This window comes from Panulirus ornatus, chromosome 44 (genome assembly GCF_036320965.1).
Source record: "Panulirus ornatus isolate Po-2019 chromosome 44, ASM3632096v1, whole genome shotgun sequence".
Taxonomy (NCBI): Eukaryota; Metazoa; Arthropoda; class Malacostraca; order Decapoda; family Palinuridae; genus Panulirus; species Panulirus ornatus.
Window position 1 is genome coordinate 4,676,956 of NC_092267.1, and position 13,569 is coordinate 4,690,524.

General features: G+C 41.5%; 1 protein-coding gene across 3 annotated transcripts in view; it reads left to right on the forward strand.

Moving 5' to 3' along the window:
- The window catches only part of LOC139762806 (uncharacterized), a 215,080-nt gene that overhangs the window by 165,542 nt on the left and 35,969 nt on the right, over window positions 1-13,569 (forward strand). For all 3 annotated transcript variants that reach the window (XM_071687962.1, XM_071687960.1, XM_071687961.1), the window contains exon 3: window positions 1,037-1,177. In XM_071687962.1, coding sequence (XP_071544063.1) covers window positions 1,051-1,177 — 127 coding nt within the window. In that variant the 5' untranslated portion in view covers window positions 1,037-1,050. The remainder of the gene's footprint in view (window positions 1-1,036; window positions 1,178-13,569) is intronic.

Consider the following 13,569-nt stretch of genomic DNA (forward strand, 5'->3'; position numbering starts at 1 on the left):
ACAGGAGCCCAAAGTATGATGAAATCACTAATTCAATCATGGAACTATTAATAAATTCTTCATACCGGTCATATGGACGTTTAATTAAACACGAGTTTAAGGGACATCAAAGCCATCAAGCATCACCATCGGCTTAATTACAGTCGGCTCGTCCAGTGCTCGCCTCTCTGTACACAAGACTTACCCCTGTCCTGAACTCTTCAATTGCTTCAAGTCAATTTTGTGAAATTCTTCGTCCGCTATATTGCAGGGATGGGTAGCGATGGATGTCGACATCTTGATCAATTTTAGTGATGGGAAAAACATTATATATTTCATCTCGGCCTCACTAGGATGGGGACTTCTTTTTCTATGGAGAATGAATTTCTGTATTTTTCCCGCTGTGTTCTGTATGTAACGCTACAGTTGATTACCTCACGTGACGTCAGATACTTTATGCCGTGTGATGTATTGCACTGGGGACTCGAGGAGAATAGATCTATAAACATTGAAAGGTAATTTATTCTTGAGAATTTAAAGTCTGGCAACATGTTCTCCTGCTAACAGCTTCACCAGAATAGATAGATCCTGCCAACACGTTCTCCTCCCACCAACTATCACCAGGTTCGATATTCGAATGTTCCAGCAATTTTTTTTTCTATTAAAGATGTCAATTTACTGAAGTGAATCTCCCCTATCAACACTACATTATCATCACTACATCATCATCACTACAGCATTCCAGCAAATTTTTTTCTATTAAAATTGTCAATTTACTGAAGTGAATATCCCCTATCAACACTACGTTATCATCACTACAGTATCATCACTATATCATCACTATAGCACCTACGTTATCAGTGTCACCCATTCCTCACCCGATTCAGCATCATCATCATCACTACATCATCATCACTATAGCACCTACGTTATCACTGTCACCCATTCCTCTCCCACTTCATCATCATCATCATCATCACCATCATCATCATCACCATCATCATCATCATCATCATCATCATCATCATCAGTAATGACGTATTCATTTGTCGTGCAGGTCAGGGCGTCTTGATGGGCCGAATGAAGGCGTGTGGCAGACTGGCCAGCTTCCTCCTTCTCCTCCTCCTTTATGTCGCGACCCCGACCTGCGCCCTTCTCCACACTCAGCTCACAGGTCTCCCTGCCACGCAGGTCACAGGTCAGTTCAAAGCTGGTTTTTTTTTTCTTTTTTCCTTTTTTTTTTTTTTTTTTTTACACAGTACGGTTCATATGCCAGTCTACAGCAGAGGTGAGTTGTGACAGAGCGCATCTGATAGAGTAGAGCGGATCTGTGAGAGCAGAGCGCATCTGATAGAGCAGAGCGCATCTGATGGAGTAAGGCGCATCTGATACAGCGCATCTGATAGAGCAGAGCTCATCTGATGGAGCAAAGTGCATCTGATAGAGTAGAGCGCATCTGATAGAGCAAAGCGCATCTGATAGCGTATCGGATAGAGCAAAGCGCATCTGATAGGGCAAAGCGCATCTGTTAGAGCAGAGCCCATCTGGTAGAGCGCACCTGATAGAACGCATCTGCGCTGGTGAGCGGGCTGATTACATAGATCCGTGAGAGTTTTGTTCGAGACACAGAAATTCATTTGCTGGTGATGACCCTCTCTTAAACGGGGTTCTGGTACACCTAGGCTGGGTTGGGTCTGAGATGAAGTCATAAAAAAGACGTTTTTAAATTCATGTTAGCTGAGATGGCATGGGCAGATGAGGCCCCTAATTATGGATCTCCCATTAACGATATATATATATATATATATATATATATATATATATATATATATATATATATATATATATATATATATATATATACATATCCCTGGGGATAGGGGAGAAAGAATACTTCCCACGTATTCCCTGCGTGTCGTTAAAGGCGACTAAAAGGGGAGGGAGCGGGGGTCTGGAAATCCTCCCCTCTTGTTTTATATTTTTTCAGAAGAAGGATTTTCACTCTTAGGCTCAGTCCTCTGTTCTTAACGCTACCTCGCTAACACGGGAAGTAGCGAATATGTATGAAATATATATAATTATATTTATTATACTTTGTCGCTGTCTCCTGCGTTAACGAGGTAGCGCAAGGAAACAGACGAAAGAATGGCCCAACCCACCCACATACACATGTATATACATACACGTCCACACACGCACATATATATACCTATACATCTCAACGTATACATATTTAGATACACACATAGACATATATATATATATATATATATATATATATATATATATATATATATATATATATATATACACATGTACATAATTCATACAGTCTGCCCTTATTCATTCCCGTCGCCACCCCGCCACACATGAAATGGCAACCCTCTCCCCCCGCATGTGCCCGAGGTAGCGCTAGGAAAAGACACAAAGGCCACATTCGTTCAGACTCAGTCTCTAGCTGTCATGTATAGTGCACCGAAACCACAGCTCCCTTTCCACATCCAGGTTACACAAAAATTTCCATGGTTTACCCCAGACGCTTCACATGCCCTGGCTCAATCCATTGACGGGACGTGGACCCCAGTATACCACATCGTTCCAATTCACTCCATTCCTTGCACGCCTTTCATCCTCCTGCATGTTTCAGGCACCGATCACTCAAAATCTTTTTCACTCCATCTTTCCACCTCCAATTTGGTCTCCCACTTCTCCTCGTTCCCTCCCTCTTTGTCAATCTGTCCTTACTCATTCTCTCCATGTGACCAAACCATTTCAAAACACCCTCTTCTGCTCTCTCAACCACACTTTTTACCACCACACATCTCTCTTACCCTTTCATTACTTACTCGATCAAATCACCTCACACCACATATTGTCCTCAAACATCTCATTTCCAGCACATCCACCCTCCTGCGCACAACTCTATCTATAACCCACGCCTCGCAACCATATAACGTTGTTGGAACCACTATTCCTTCAAACATACCCATTTTTGCTTTCCAAGATAACGTTCTCGACTTCCACACATTTTTCAACTCTCCCAGAACTTTCGCCCCCTCCCACCACCCTATGATTCACTTCCGCTTTCATGGTTCAACCCCTGCCAAATCCACTTCCAGATATCTAAACACTTCACTTCCTCCAGTTTTTCTTCATTCAAACTTACCTCTCAATTGACTTGTCCCTCAACCCTACTGTACCTAATAACCTTGTTCTTATTCACATTTACTCTCAGTTTTCTTCTTTCACATACTTTACCAAACTCAGTCACCAGCTTCTGCAGTTTCTAACCCAAATCAGCCACCAGCGATATATCATCAGCGAACAACAACTGACTCACTTCCCAAGCTCTCTCATCCACAACAGACTGCATACTTGCCCCTCTTTCCAAAACTTTTGCATTCACCTCCCTAACAACCCCATCCATAAACACATTAAACAACCATGGAGACATCACGCACCCCTGCCGCAAACCAACATTCACTGAGAACCAATCACTTTCCTCTCTTCCTACACGTACACATGCCTTACATCCTCGATAAAAACTTTTCACTGCTTCTAACAACTTACCTCCCACACCAAATATTCTTAATACCTTCCACAGAACATCTCTATCAACTCTATCATATGCCTTCTCCAGATCCATAAATGCTACATACAAATCCATTTGCTTTTCTAAGTATTTCTCACATACATTTTTCAAAGAAAACACCTGATCCACACATCCTCTACCACTTCTGAAACCACACTTCTCTTCACTAATCTGATGCTATGTACATACCTTCACCAATCAATACCCTCCCATATAATTTCCCAGGAACACTCAACAAACTTATACCTCTGTAATTTGAGCACTCACTTTTATCCCCTTTGCCTTTGTACAATGGCACAGTGCAAGCATTCCGCCAATCCTCAGGCACCTCACCATGAGTCATACATACATTGAATAACCTTACCAACCTGTCAACAATGCAGTCGCCCCCTTTTTTAATAACTTCCACTGCAATACCATCCAAACCTGCTGCCTTTCCGGCTTTCATCTACGCAAAGCTTTTACTACCTCTCCCTAACCCTCTCACTTTGCACACCATCTCGACCAAAACACCCTATATCTGCCACTCTGTCATCAAACGCATTCAACAAACCTTCAAAATACTCACTCCATCTCCTTCTCACATCACCACTACTTGTTATTACCTCCCCATTAGCCCCCTTCACTGATGTTACCATATGTTCCCTTGTCTTTCGCACTTTATTTACCTCCTTCCGAAACATATTTTTATGCTCCCTAACATTTAATGATACTCTTCCACCCCAGCTCTCATTTGCCATCTTTTTCACCTCATGCACCTTTCTCTTGACCTCCTGCCTCTTTCTTTTATACATCTCCCACTCGTTTGCATTATTTCCCTGCAAAATTCGCCCAAATGCCTCTCTCTTCGCTTTCACTGATAATCTTACTTCTTCGTCCCACCACTCACTACCCTTTCTAATCTGCCCACCTCCCACGCTTCTCATGCCACAAGCATCTTTTGCTGCAAGCCATCACTTCTTCCCTAAATACATCCCATTCCTCCCCCACTTCCCTTACGCCAAAGGTTCTCACCTTTATCCATTCTGTACTCAGTCTCTCCCGCGATAACGAGGTAACACAAGGAAACAGAAGAGGAATGGCCCAACCCACCCACATACACATGTATATACATACACGCCACACACGTACATATACATAATATACATTTTCAACGTATACATACATATACATACACAGACATATACTTATATGCATATGTACAAGTTCGTACTTCGTGCCTTTATCCATTCCTGTCGTCACCCCGCCACGCAAGAAAATAGCACCCCCCCCACCCCCCCCCCCCCCCCACCCAGCAAGGTAGCTCCTGGAACTAACGAAAAAGGCCACATTCGTTCACACTCAGTCTGTAGCTGTCAGCTGTAATGCAACGAAACCACAGCTCCCTTTCCACATCCAGGTCCCACCGACCTTTCCACAGTTTACCCCAGACGCTTCACATGCCTTGGTTCAAACCCTTGACAGCACGTCGACCCCGGTATACCACATCGTTCCAATTCACTCTGTTCCTTGCTTATATATCTTTTCTTTCAAACTATTCGCCATTTCCCGCATTAGCAAGGTAGCGTTAAGAACAGAGGACTGGGCCTCTGAGGGAATATCCTCACCTGGCCCCCTTCTCAGTTCCTTCTCAAAAAACAAGAGGGGAGGATTTCCAGCCCCCCCCCCCCCGCTCCAAATATATTGCTTATATATATATATATATATATATATATATATATATATATATATATATATATATATATATATATATATATATGAAATGGAAAACAATACGTAGAATATTTTCTTATACATACGACAACACACAATTTGTAGAGGCAAGATTATTCAGCGTGTAGGTAGTCTTACAAGACTTCAGAGGCTAGTGCTAGCTGTTTCAACCGTCCCTCTCCATGTAGACAATACTTTGACTTCCTCTTCTGAGACGTGGCTGCTTGTGTGCCCCTTGTCATTAGCCAGGACATATGATTACAAGCAAAGCATCGCCATCGCGTGATGTGTACATATCCTTCTCCGACTTTACCATAATAACCCCCATCTTTAACGCATCAGCCAATCACAAAACGCTCTCATATTCCTCATTAGCAATGCACCAACCTGCCCTCGACCAGTCATGCAGTCGTTGCAAGGATCAGCACAACTGCTAAAGAGGTAGTTTGAACTGCCGCAGACCATCAAAGCAGACATTAGAATATGTTTTACTGGGTCATACTTCTGCTGGGTATTACTTCTGATGGGCTAGGCTCATATACTGGCATGTAAACATACGAGAGAAATAGTTACATGGTGATATTTCTTACCTCCTTATCTTTTTTTTAAAGAAATAAATCCATTTTAAGTTGAATCGTGGTAGGGCTGAGGGAGTCAGAGGTTGGGAGAAGAGTAGATAGAATAAATCAGCGTCTCTTAAGGCACAGATGGGTATCTCTGAAGGTGTAAGTAGTTCTGGCAGTGTTGTATCAATCCGCGCCTTGGGCCCCCGAAAGAAAATGAGCAGGAAGAGGTGGACAGTAATGGAAATCAAATACCCTACGACAATATTTGGTGTGAGGTGGCGTTGATCATGGGAAACAAAATGCGAGAGTGTAAGCATATGTGGGAGAGTGTCCAGTGTAACTGAGAGAGCTGAGAAGGGTGAGATGAATTGGCTCAGACAGACGGAGAGGATGAGTGAAGAGAGATGGGCTAAAAGGATCTATTGGCATCATTCACATTTATTTTAGTAATAGGTTCAGCAAGACCAAGATATGATATGTATCCCTCACAGTCCTTCAAGTGATGGGCTGGGCACCATGTTATATCCTTAACTCCCACTCAAACCTTCTTATAATAGGCTAAACACCATACTGTATCCTTAACCCACTCAAACCACTTTGTAATAGGCTAAACACCATAATGTATTCTTAACTTCCACTCAAGCCTCCTTGTAATAGGCTAAACACCATACTGTATCCTTAACTCCCACTCAAACCTCCTTGTAATAGGCTAAACACCATAATGTATCCTTAACTCCCTCTCAAACCTCCTTGTAATAGGCTAAACACCATAATGTATACTTAACTCCCTCTCAAACCACTTTGTGATAGGCTGGGCACCACGCTCTATCAGCTAGTCATATTCGTATGTAGAGAAAATCCATAAACGACCCCTGGACACAGTTTCTCCATCTATATGTGGAACACGACGTACCCAATCAATATCTGTCAAGTTGAAGGTTCCTTCTTATACACCTCTTGCACCATTCTAATTGTATCCTTGTTATTTCTGGGAATATTTGTTCGGGATATTATTTTTCTGTCGCGTGACTTTATACCATCAAAGCATCCGTGCAAATGGACTGTGTCTTTCTGAATTTTCCTAGTTATATACTCTTGAGACAAGGCCATCTTTACCTTGTACCCCATGGAGTCTGGGGTCAGGCATCGCTTTGGGAATAAGTCTGTTCTGTGTATGCTTTGGAGAAGAACATATGCCATCATTTTCCCGAAGCCTATTTCATCTCAGGTGTGACCCCGACATTAGGAACTGATTCTTACCTAAAATGATCCTTAAGGTGTTGGTCCATTACCCACCCATCCATCCATATCTTTACGCCTGTTTTTGGACCTGTTTGAATTATCCTTATCATTATCATTTGTGTTGTTCTCTCTCTCTTATCTTTTATCTTCTATGTTAGCTGAGACGGCACGGGCAACTGAGGCTCTAATTGAAACCATCTCATTAACGCTAGATTTATTTGCCCTAGCCTGAGTCAGGTACGTATTTTATCGACGTGTCTCTCGAGCGGTGGATGAACAGCTTTGTTGACTGTGGACCGACTGCCGCAACCAGGATTCGAACATATACGCTCGACCCTGGGCGACCCCCCCATGAATGCTTCATGGTTTACTGACTTATCTCTCTTATTTTTCTTCATTTCCCCACTTTGGACTATCCCTCTTAGCAAGCACCATACCACAATGTATCGTGATTTTGAAAAGCAATTTGCCTGCTCATGGAATATCCTCCTTTCAGAAATCAGTGTCATTGATTGACTTATTCATACATTCGGTAGCTTTCCAATTGCCTTCAAGCTTTCGGGAACTCAACTTTTGCGCTTTTTGTACACTCATTGCTCTTCATTTATTAACTCCTCTTTTTGTTGTTTCTTGAGTCGCTTTTGTTTTGAATTCATACATTTAGTCGTTTCTCTTTTGCCTTCAGACATTAAGTACTTCCTCATTGGCTTTCATATATTCAGGAATTCACCGTTTGCTTTCATTCGCTCAGTTGTTTGATTTTATTTTTTCATACATTCCCTCTCGTCTCTTTCCCCTTCCATAGCTAATGTTCTGCTTTCATACATTCATTCACTCTTCTCTTACCTTCAGGTATACCATACCTCGTCTTTTGCCTTCATGCATTCATCGACTTGTCTTTTGCCTTCAGACAGTCAATAGCACCTTTTCTAGCAGCTTCTATTTCTGCCTTTGTATGTTTAGCAGATCCAAAACTGTCTTCAAAAATATTATTTCATACATTTGATACCTCCTCCCTTGCCTTCAGAGTTTCAGCAGCACTTCTTTTGCTTTCATACATTCAGTATCTTTTCTTTCTGTCTTCAGACATTCAATTCCTCCCTCTGCTCTACGACACGAAGATGTGATCGTGAGTGGGACATTTGAAATTAAGGGAAACTAAAACGAAATCCATCTGGATTCCATTTTCTGTTGAGATAGCAAGTCCTCTCCAAAGACTCTACCATCTCAAGAGATCTCAGCATCCTCCTTCCACCCTGTTAATGTCTAATTAATGTTTTCCATCACTAGGATTTCATCTGCACATACAGTAGCCAGTTGCCCTCCTCTCGCACGCCGTTATGAGACGTCCCATCAACATCTGAATTGCAAATTCAGTTTCTCCCCTCCTCCACAGATGGATGTAAATGACCAGCATAACCATTCGTAATTGGATAGATTTTACTATATACATATATATATATATATATATATATATATATATATATATATATATATATATATATATATATATATATATATATATATGTAAGGCATGTGTACGTGTAGGAAGAGAGGAAAGTGATTGGTTCTCAGTGAATGTAGGTTTGCGGCAGGGGTGTGTGATGTCTCCATGGTTTAATTTGTGTATGGATGGGGTTGTTAGGGAGGTAAATGCAAGAGTCCTGGAAAGAGGGGCAAGTATGAAGTCTTTTGGGGATGAGAGAGCTTGGGAAGTGAGTCAGTTGTTGTTCGCTGATGATACAGCGCTGGTGGCTGATTCATGTGAGAAACTGCAGAAGCTGGTGACTGAGTTTGGTAAAGTGTGTGGAAGAAGAAAGTTAAGAGTAAATGTGAATAAGAGCAAGGTTATTAGGTACAGTAGGGTTGAGGGTCAAGTCAATTGGGAGGTGAGTTTGAATGGAGAAAAACTGGAGGAAGTGAAGTGTTTTAGATATCTGGGAGTGGATCTGTCAGCGGATGGAACCATGGAAGCGGAAGTGGATCATAGGGTGGGGGAGGGGGCGAAAATTTGGGGAGCCTTGAAAAATGTGTGGAAGTCGAGAACATTATCTCGGAAAGCAAAAATGGGTATGTTTGAAGGAATAGTGGTTCCAACAATGTTGTATGGTTGCGAGGCGTGGGCTATGGATAGAGTTGTGCGCAGGAGGATGGATGTGCTGGAAATGAGATGTTTGAGGACAATGTGTGGTGTGAGGTGGTTTGATCGAGTAAGTAACGTAAGGGTAAGAGAGATGTGTGGAAATAAAAAGAGCGTGGTTGAGAGAGCAGAAGAGGGTGTTTTGAAATGGTTTGGGCACATGGAGAGAATGAGTGAGGAAAGATTGACCAAGAGGATATATGTGTCGGAGGTGGAGGGAACGAGGAGAAGAGGGAGACCAAATTGGAGGTGGAAAGATGGAGTGAAAAAGATTTTGTGTGATCGGGGCCTGAACATGCAGGAGGGTGTAAGGAGGGCAAGGAATAGAGTGAATTGGAGCGATGTGGTATACAGGGGTTGACGTGCTGTTAGTGGAGTGAATCAAGGCATGTGAAGCGTCTGGGGTAAACCATGGAAAGCTGTGTAGGTATGTATATTTGCGTGTGTGGACGTGTGTATGTACATGTGTATGGGGGGGGGGGGGGTTGGGCCATTTCTTTCGTCTGTTTCCTTGCGCTACCTCGCAAACGCGGGAGACAGCGACAAAGTATAAAAAAAAAAAAAAAAAAAATATTTCAAACACGATAGGTTCACGAGTGCAGTTTCGTGTATTAATCACATCATTAGGGGAGATGATGCAAGAATGAGATACAGAACAGTCAGTTGATATACAAGGAAGAGACGTAGCGAAGACGCCATTGGTAAATAAGCGTTGCCGGATGGTGGTTTTTGGGTTGGTGGTGGTCGGGTCTGGCATCATGTGTGTGTCATAAGATTTTTGTTATGTGCAGAGAAAAGGGAACTATTTACAAATTTTGCCTACGACAAAGCTATCCAGTCTGTATACACCTTCACTAATATCAATATAATAATTCTTTGTGTATTCAATGATAGAAGATTCAGTGTCATTTCTCGTGGTACTAAAGTTAAAGTTAATAACTGAATTATCGTCACTCTAGTCAATGCAATGGTTATGATATTTAACCTGATTAAACAGAGCATTTAATTCTTGTCCTGTACTTATACTATATCTGTGCTGCTTAAGTCTAACATACAGATCGCTACCAGTCTGCCCAACATAAAACATATTACAGCTTTTACAAGGCATTCTGTAAACACAGCCCGCAGAATTTTCAGGTGAGTTTTTGATTAAGATATTCTTTATATTACCGTTATTGCTGAAGACTGCATTAACATTAAAGGATTTAAGCCACTTGGGGAGTAATGTAAAATCATCCCTAAAAGGAAGAACTAAAAGATTATTAGTATGAAAATTATTAGTATTGAGGGAAGGTTTGGCTTCAACTGCATAAAATAATTTCTTTGCGAACGTTAAGGATTCATCAATGAAAGATCTAGGATACTTTAACTTAGATCCAATAGATTATATTGTGTTTCATTTTCCTCGTGGTTATATGCACAGTGTATCTATGGGATAGATCAGTGATAATGATAATTATGGTCATGATAATGATAATAATCGCCATAGGTGAGACGCTGGAAGCTCTGGAGATGGACTCTTGGAGGCATAGCGCCTGACGGGGTTCGCTGAGGTAGCCTGGAATGTCACCTCATGGAATGCGCGTAGGTTCGAATCCTGGTTGCGGCAGCTGGTCCACAGTCAACCCAGCTGTTCATCCACCCCTTGAGGGTTGGTCAATACGATGGGTACCTGGTCCATGCTAGGATATATATATATATATATATATATATATATATATATATATATATATATATATATATATATATATATATATATATCTTTTTCTTTTCTTTTAAACTATTCGCCATTTCCCGCGTTAGCGAGGTAGCGTTATGAACAGAGGACTGGGCCTTTTTTGGAATATCCTCACCTGGCCCCCTCTGTTCCTTCTTTTGGAAAATTAAAAAAAAAAAACGAGAGGGGAGGATTTCCAGCCCCCGCTCCCTCCCCTTTTAGTCGCCTTCTACGACACGTAGGGAATACGTGGGAAGTATTCTTAATCCCCTATCCCCAGGGACAATATATATATATATATATATATATATATATATATATATATATATATATATATATATATATATATATATTTTTTTTTTTTTGCTTTGTCGCTGTCTCCCGCGTTTGCGAGGTAGCGCAAGGAAACAGACGAAAGAAATGGCCCAACCCACCCCCATACACATATATATACATACGTCCACACACGCAAATATACATACCTACACAGCTTTCCATGGTTTACCCCAGACGCTTCACATGCCTTGATTCAATCCACTGACAGCACGTCAACCCCGGTATACCACATCGCTCCAATTCACTCTATTCCTTGCCCTCCTTTCACCCTCCTGCATGTTCAGGCCCCGATCACACAAAATCTTTTTCACTCCATCTTTCCACCTCCAATTTGGTCTCCCTCTTCTCCTCGTTCCCTCCACCTCCGACACATATATCCTCTTGGTCAATCTTTCCTCACTCATTCTCTCCATGTGCCCGAACCATTTCAAAACACCCTCTTCTGCTCTCTCAACCACGCTCGTATTATTTCCACACATCTCTCTTACCCTTACGTTACTTACTCGATCAAACCACCTCACACCACACATTGTCCTCAAACATCTCATTTCCAGCACATCCATCCTCCTGCGCACAACTCTATCCATAGCCCACGCCTCGCAACCATACAACATTGTTGGAACCACTATTCCTTCAAACATACCCATTTTTGCTTTCCGAGATAATGTTCTCGACTTCCACACATTCTTCAAGGCTCCCAGAATTTTCGCCCCCCTCCCCCACCCTATGATCCACTTCCGCTTCCATGGTTCCATCCGCTGCCAGATCCACTCCCAGATATCTAAAACACTTCACTTGCTCCAGTTTTTCTCCATTCAAACTCACCTCCCAATTGACTTGACCCTCAACCCTACTGTACCTAATAACCTTGCTCTTATTCACATTTACTCTTAACTTTCTTCTTTCACACACTTTACCAAACTCAGTCACCAGCTTCTGCAGTTTCTCACATGAATCAGCCACCAGCGCTGTATCATCAGCGAACAACAACTGACTCACTTCCCAAGCTCTCTCATCCACAACAGACTTCATACTTGCCCCTCTTTCCAAAACTCTTGCATTCACCTCCCTAACAACCCCATCCATAAACAAATTAAACAAATTATATATATATATATATATATATATATATATATATATATATATATATATATATATATATATATATGATGTGATCATTACACGAAAGTGCACTTGGGAACTTTCATTTCCCCGTGGATTACAAGGAAAGGAATATATATTCATTGGTGATGAGATACACCATCGCTCTCGGCCCTAGATACATTTAGTAGCGATACTTAGCAGTCTAAAGCATTACTGTGGCTCCCAGATATGGACACACTCGCCCAGGAAGACTGGAAACTTTCCAAAATATATATATCTCAAAAAACAAACAGGATCACACCCTTTAACATAAGGTGTGGAGCTTACTGAAAGTTTTTGCGGTTATGAGATATATGCGAAATTAAGTGATCGACGCTGATATTCTGAAATTACGTGATCGACGCTGATATTCTGAAATTACGTGATCGACGCTGATATTCTGAAATTAAGTGATCGACGCTGATATTCTGAAATTAGGTGATCGACGCTGATATTCTGAAATTAAGTGATCGACCCTGATATTCTGAAATTACGTGATCGACGCTGATATTCTGAAATTAAGTGATCGACGCTGATATTCTGAAATTAGGTGATCGACGCTGATATTCTGAAATTAAGTGATCGACGCTGATATTCTGAAATTAAGTGATCGACGCTGATATTCTGAAATTAGGTGATCGACGCTGATATTCTGAAATTAAGTGATCGACGCTGATATTCTGAAATTAGGTGATCGACGCTGATATTCTGAAATTAAGTGATCGACGCTGATATTCTGAAATTACGTGATCGACACTGATATTCTGAAATTAAGTGATCGACGCTGATATTCTGAAATTAGGTGATCGACGCTGATATTCTGAAATTAAGTGATCGACCCTGATATTCTGAAATTAAGTGATCGACGCTGATATTCTGAAATTAGGTGATCGACGCTGATATTCTGAAATTACGTGATCGACGCTGATATTCTGAAATTACGTGATCGACGCTGATATTCTGAAATTAAGTGATCGACGCTGATATTCTGAAATTAGGTGATCGACGCTGATATTCTGAAATTAAGTGATCGACCCTGATATTCTGAAATTACGTGATCGACCCTGATATTCTGAAATGCGGATGCGAAAGGCGAAGGCTCCATTTGACATCTCACGTCATTTGAAACTTACTTTTTTTC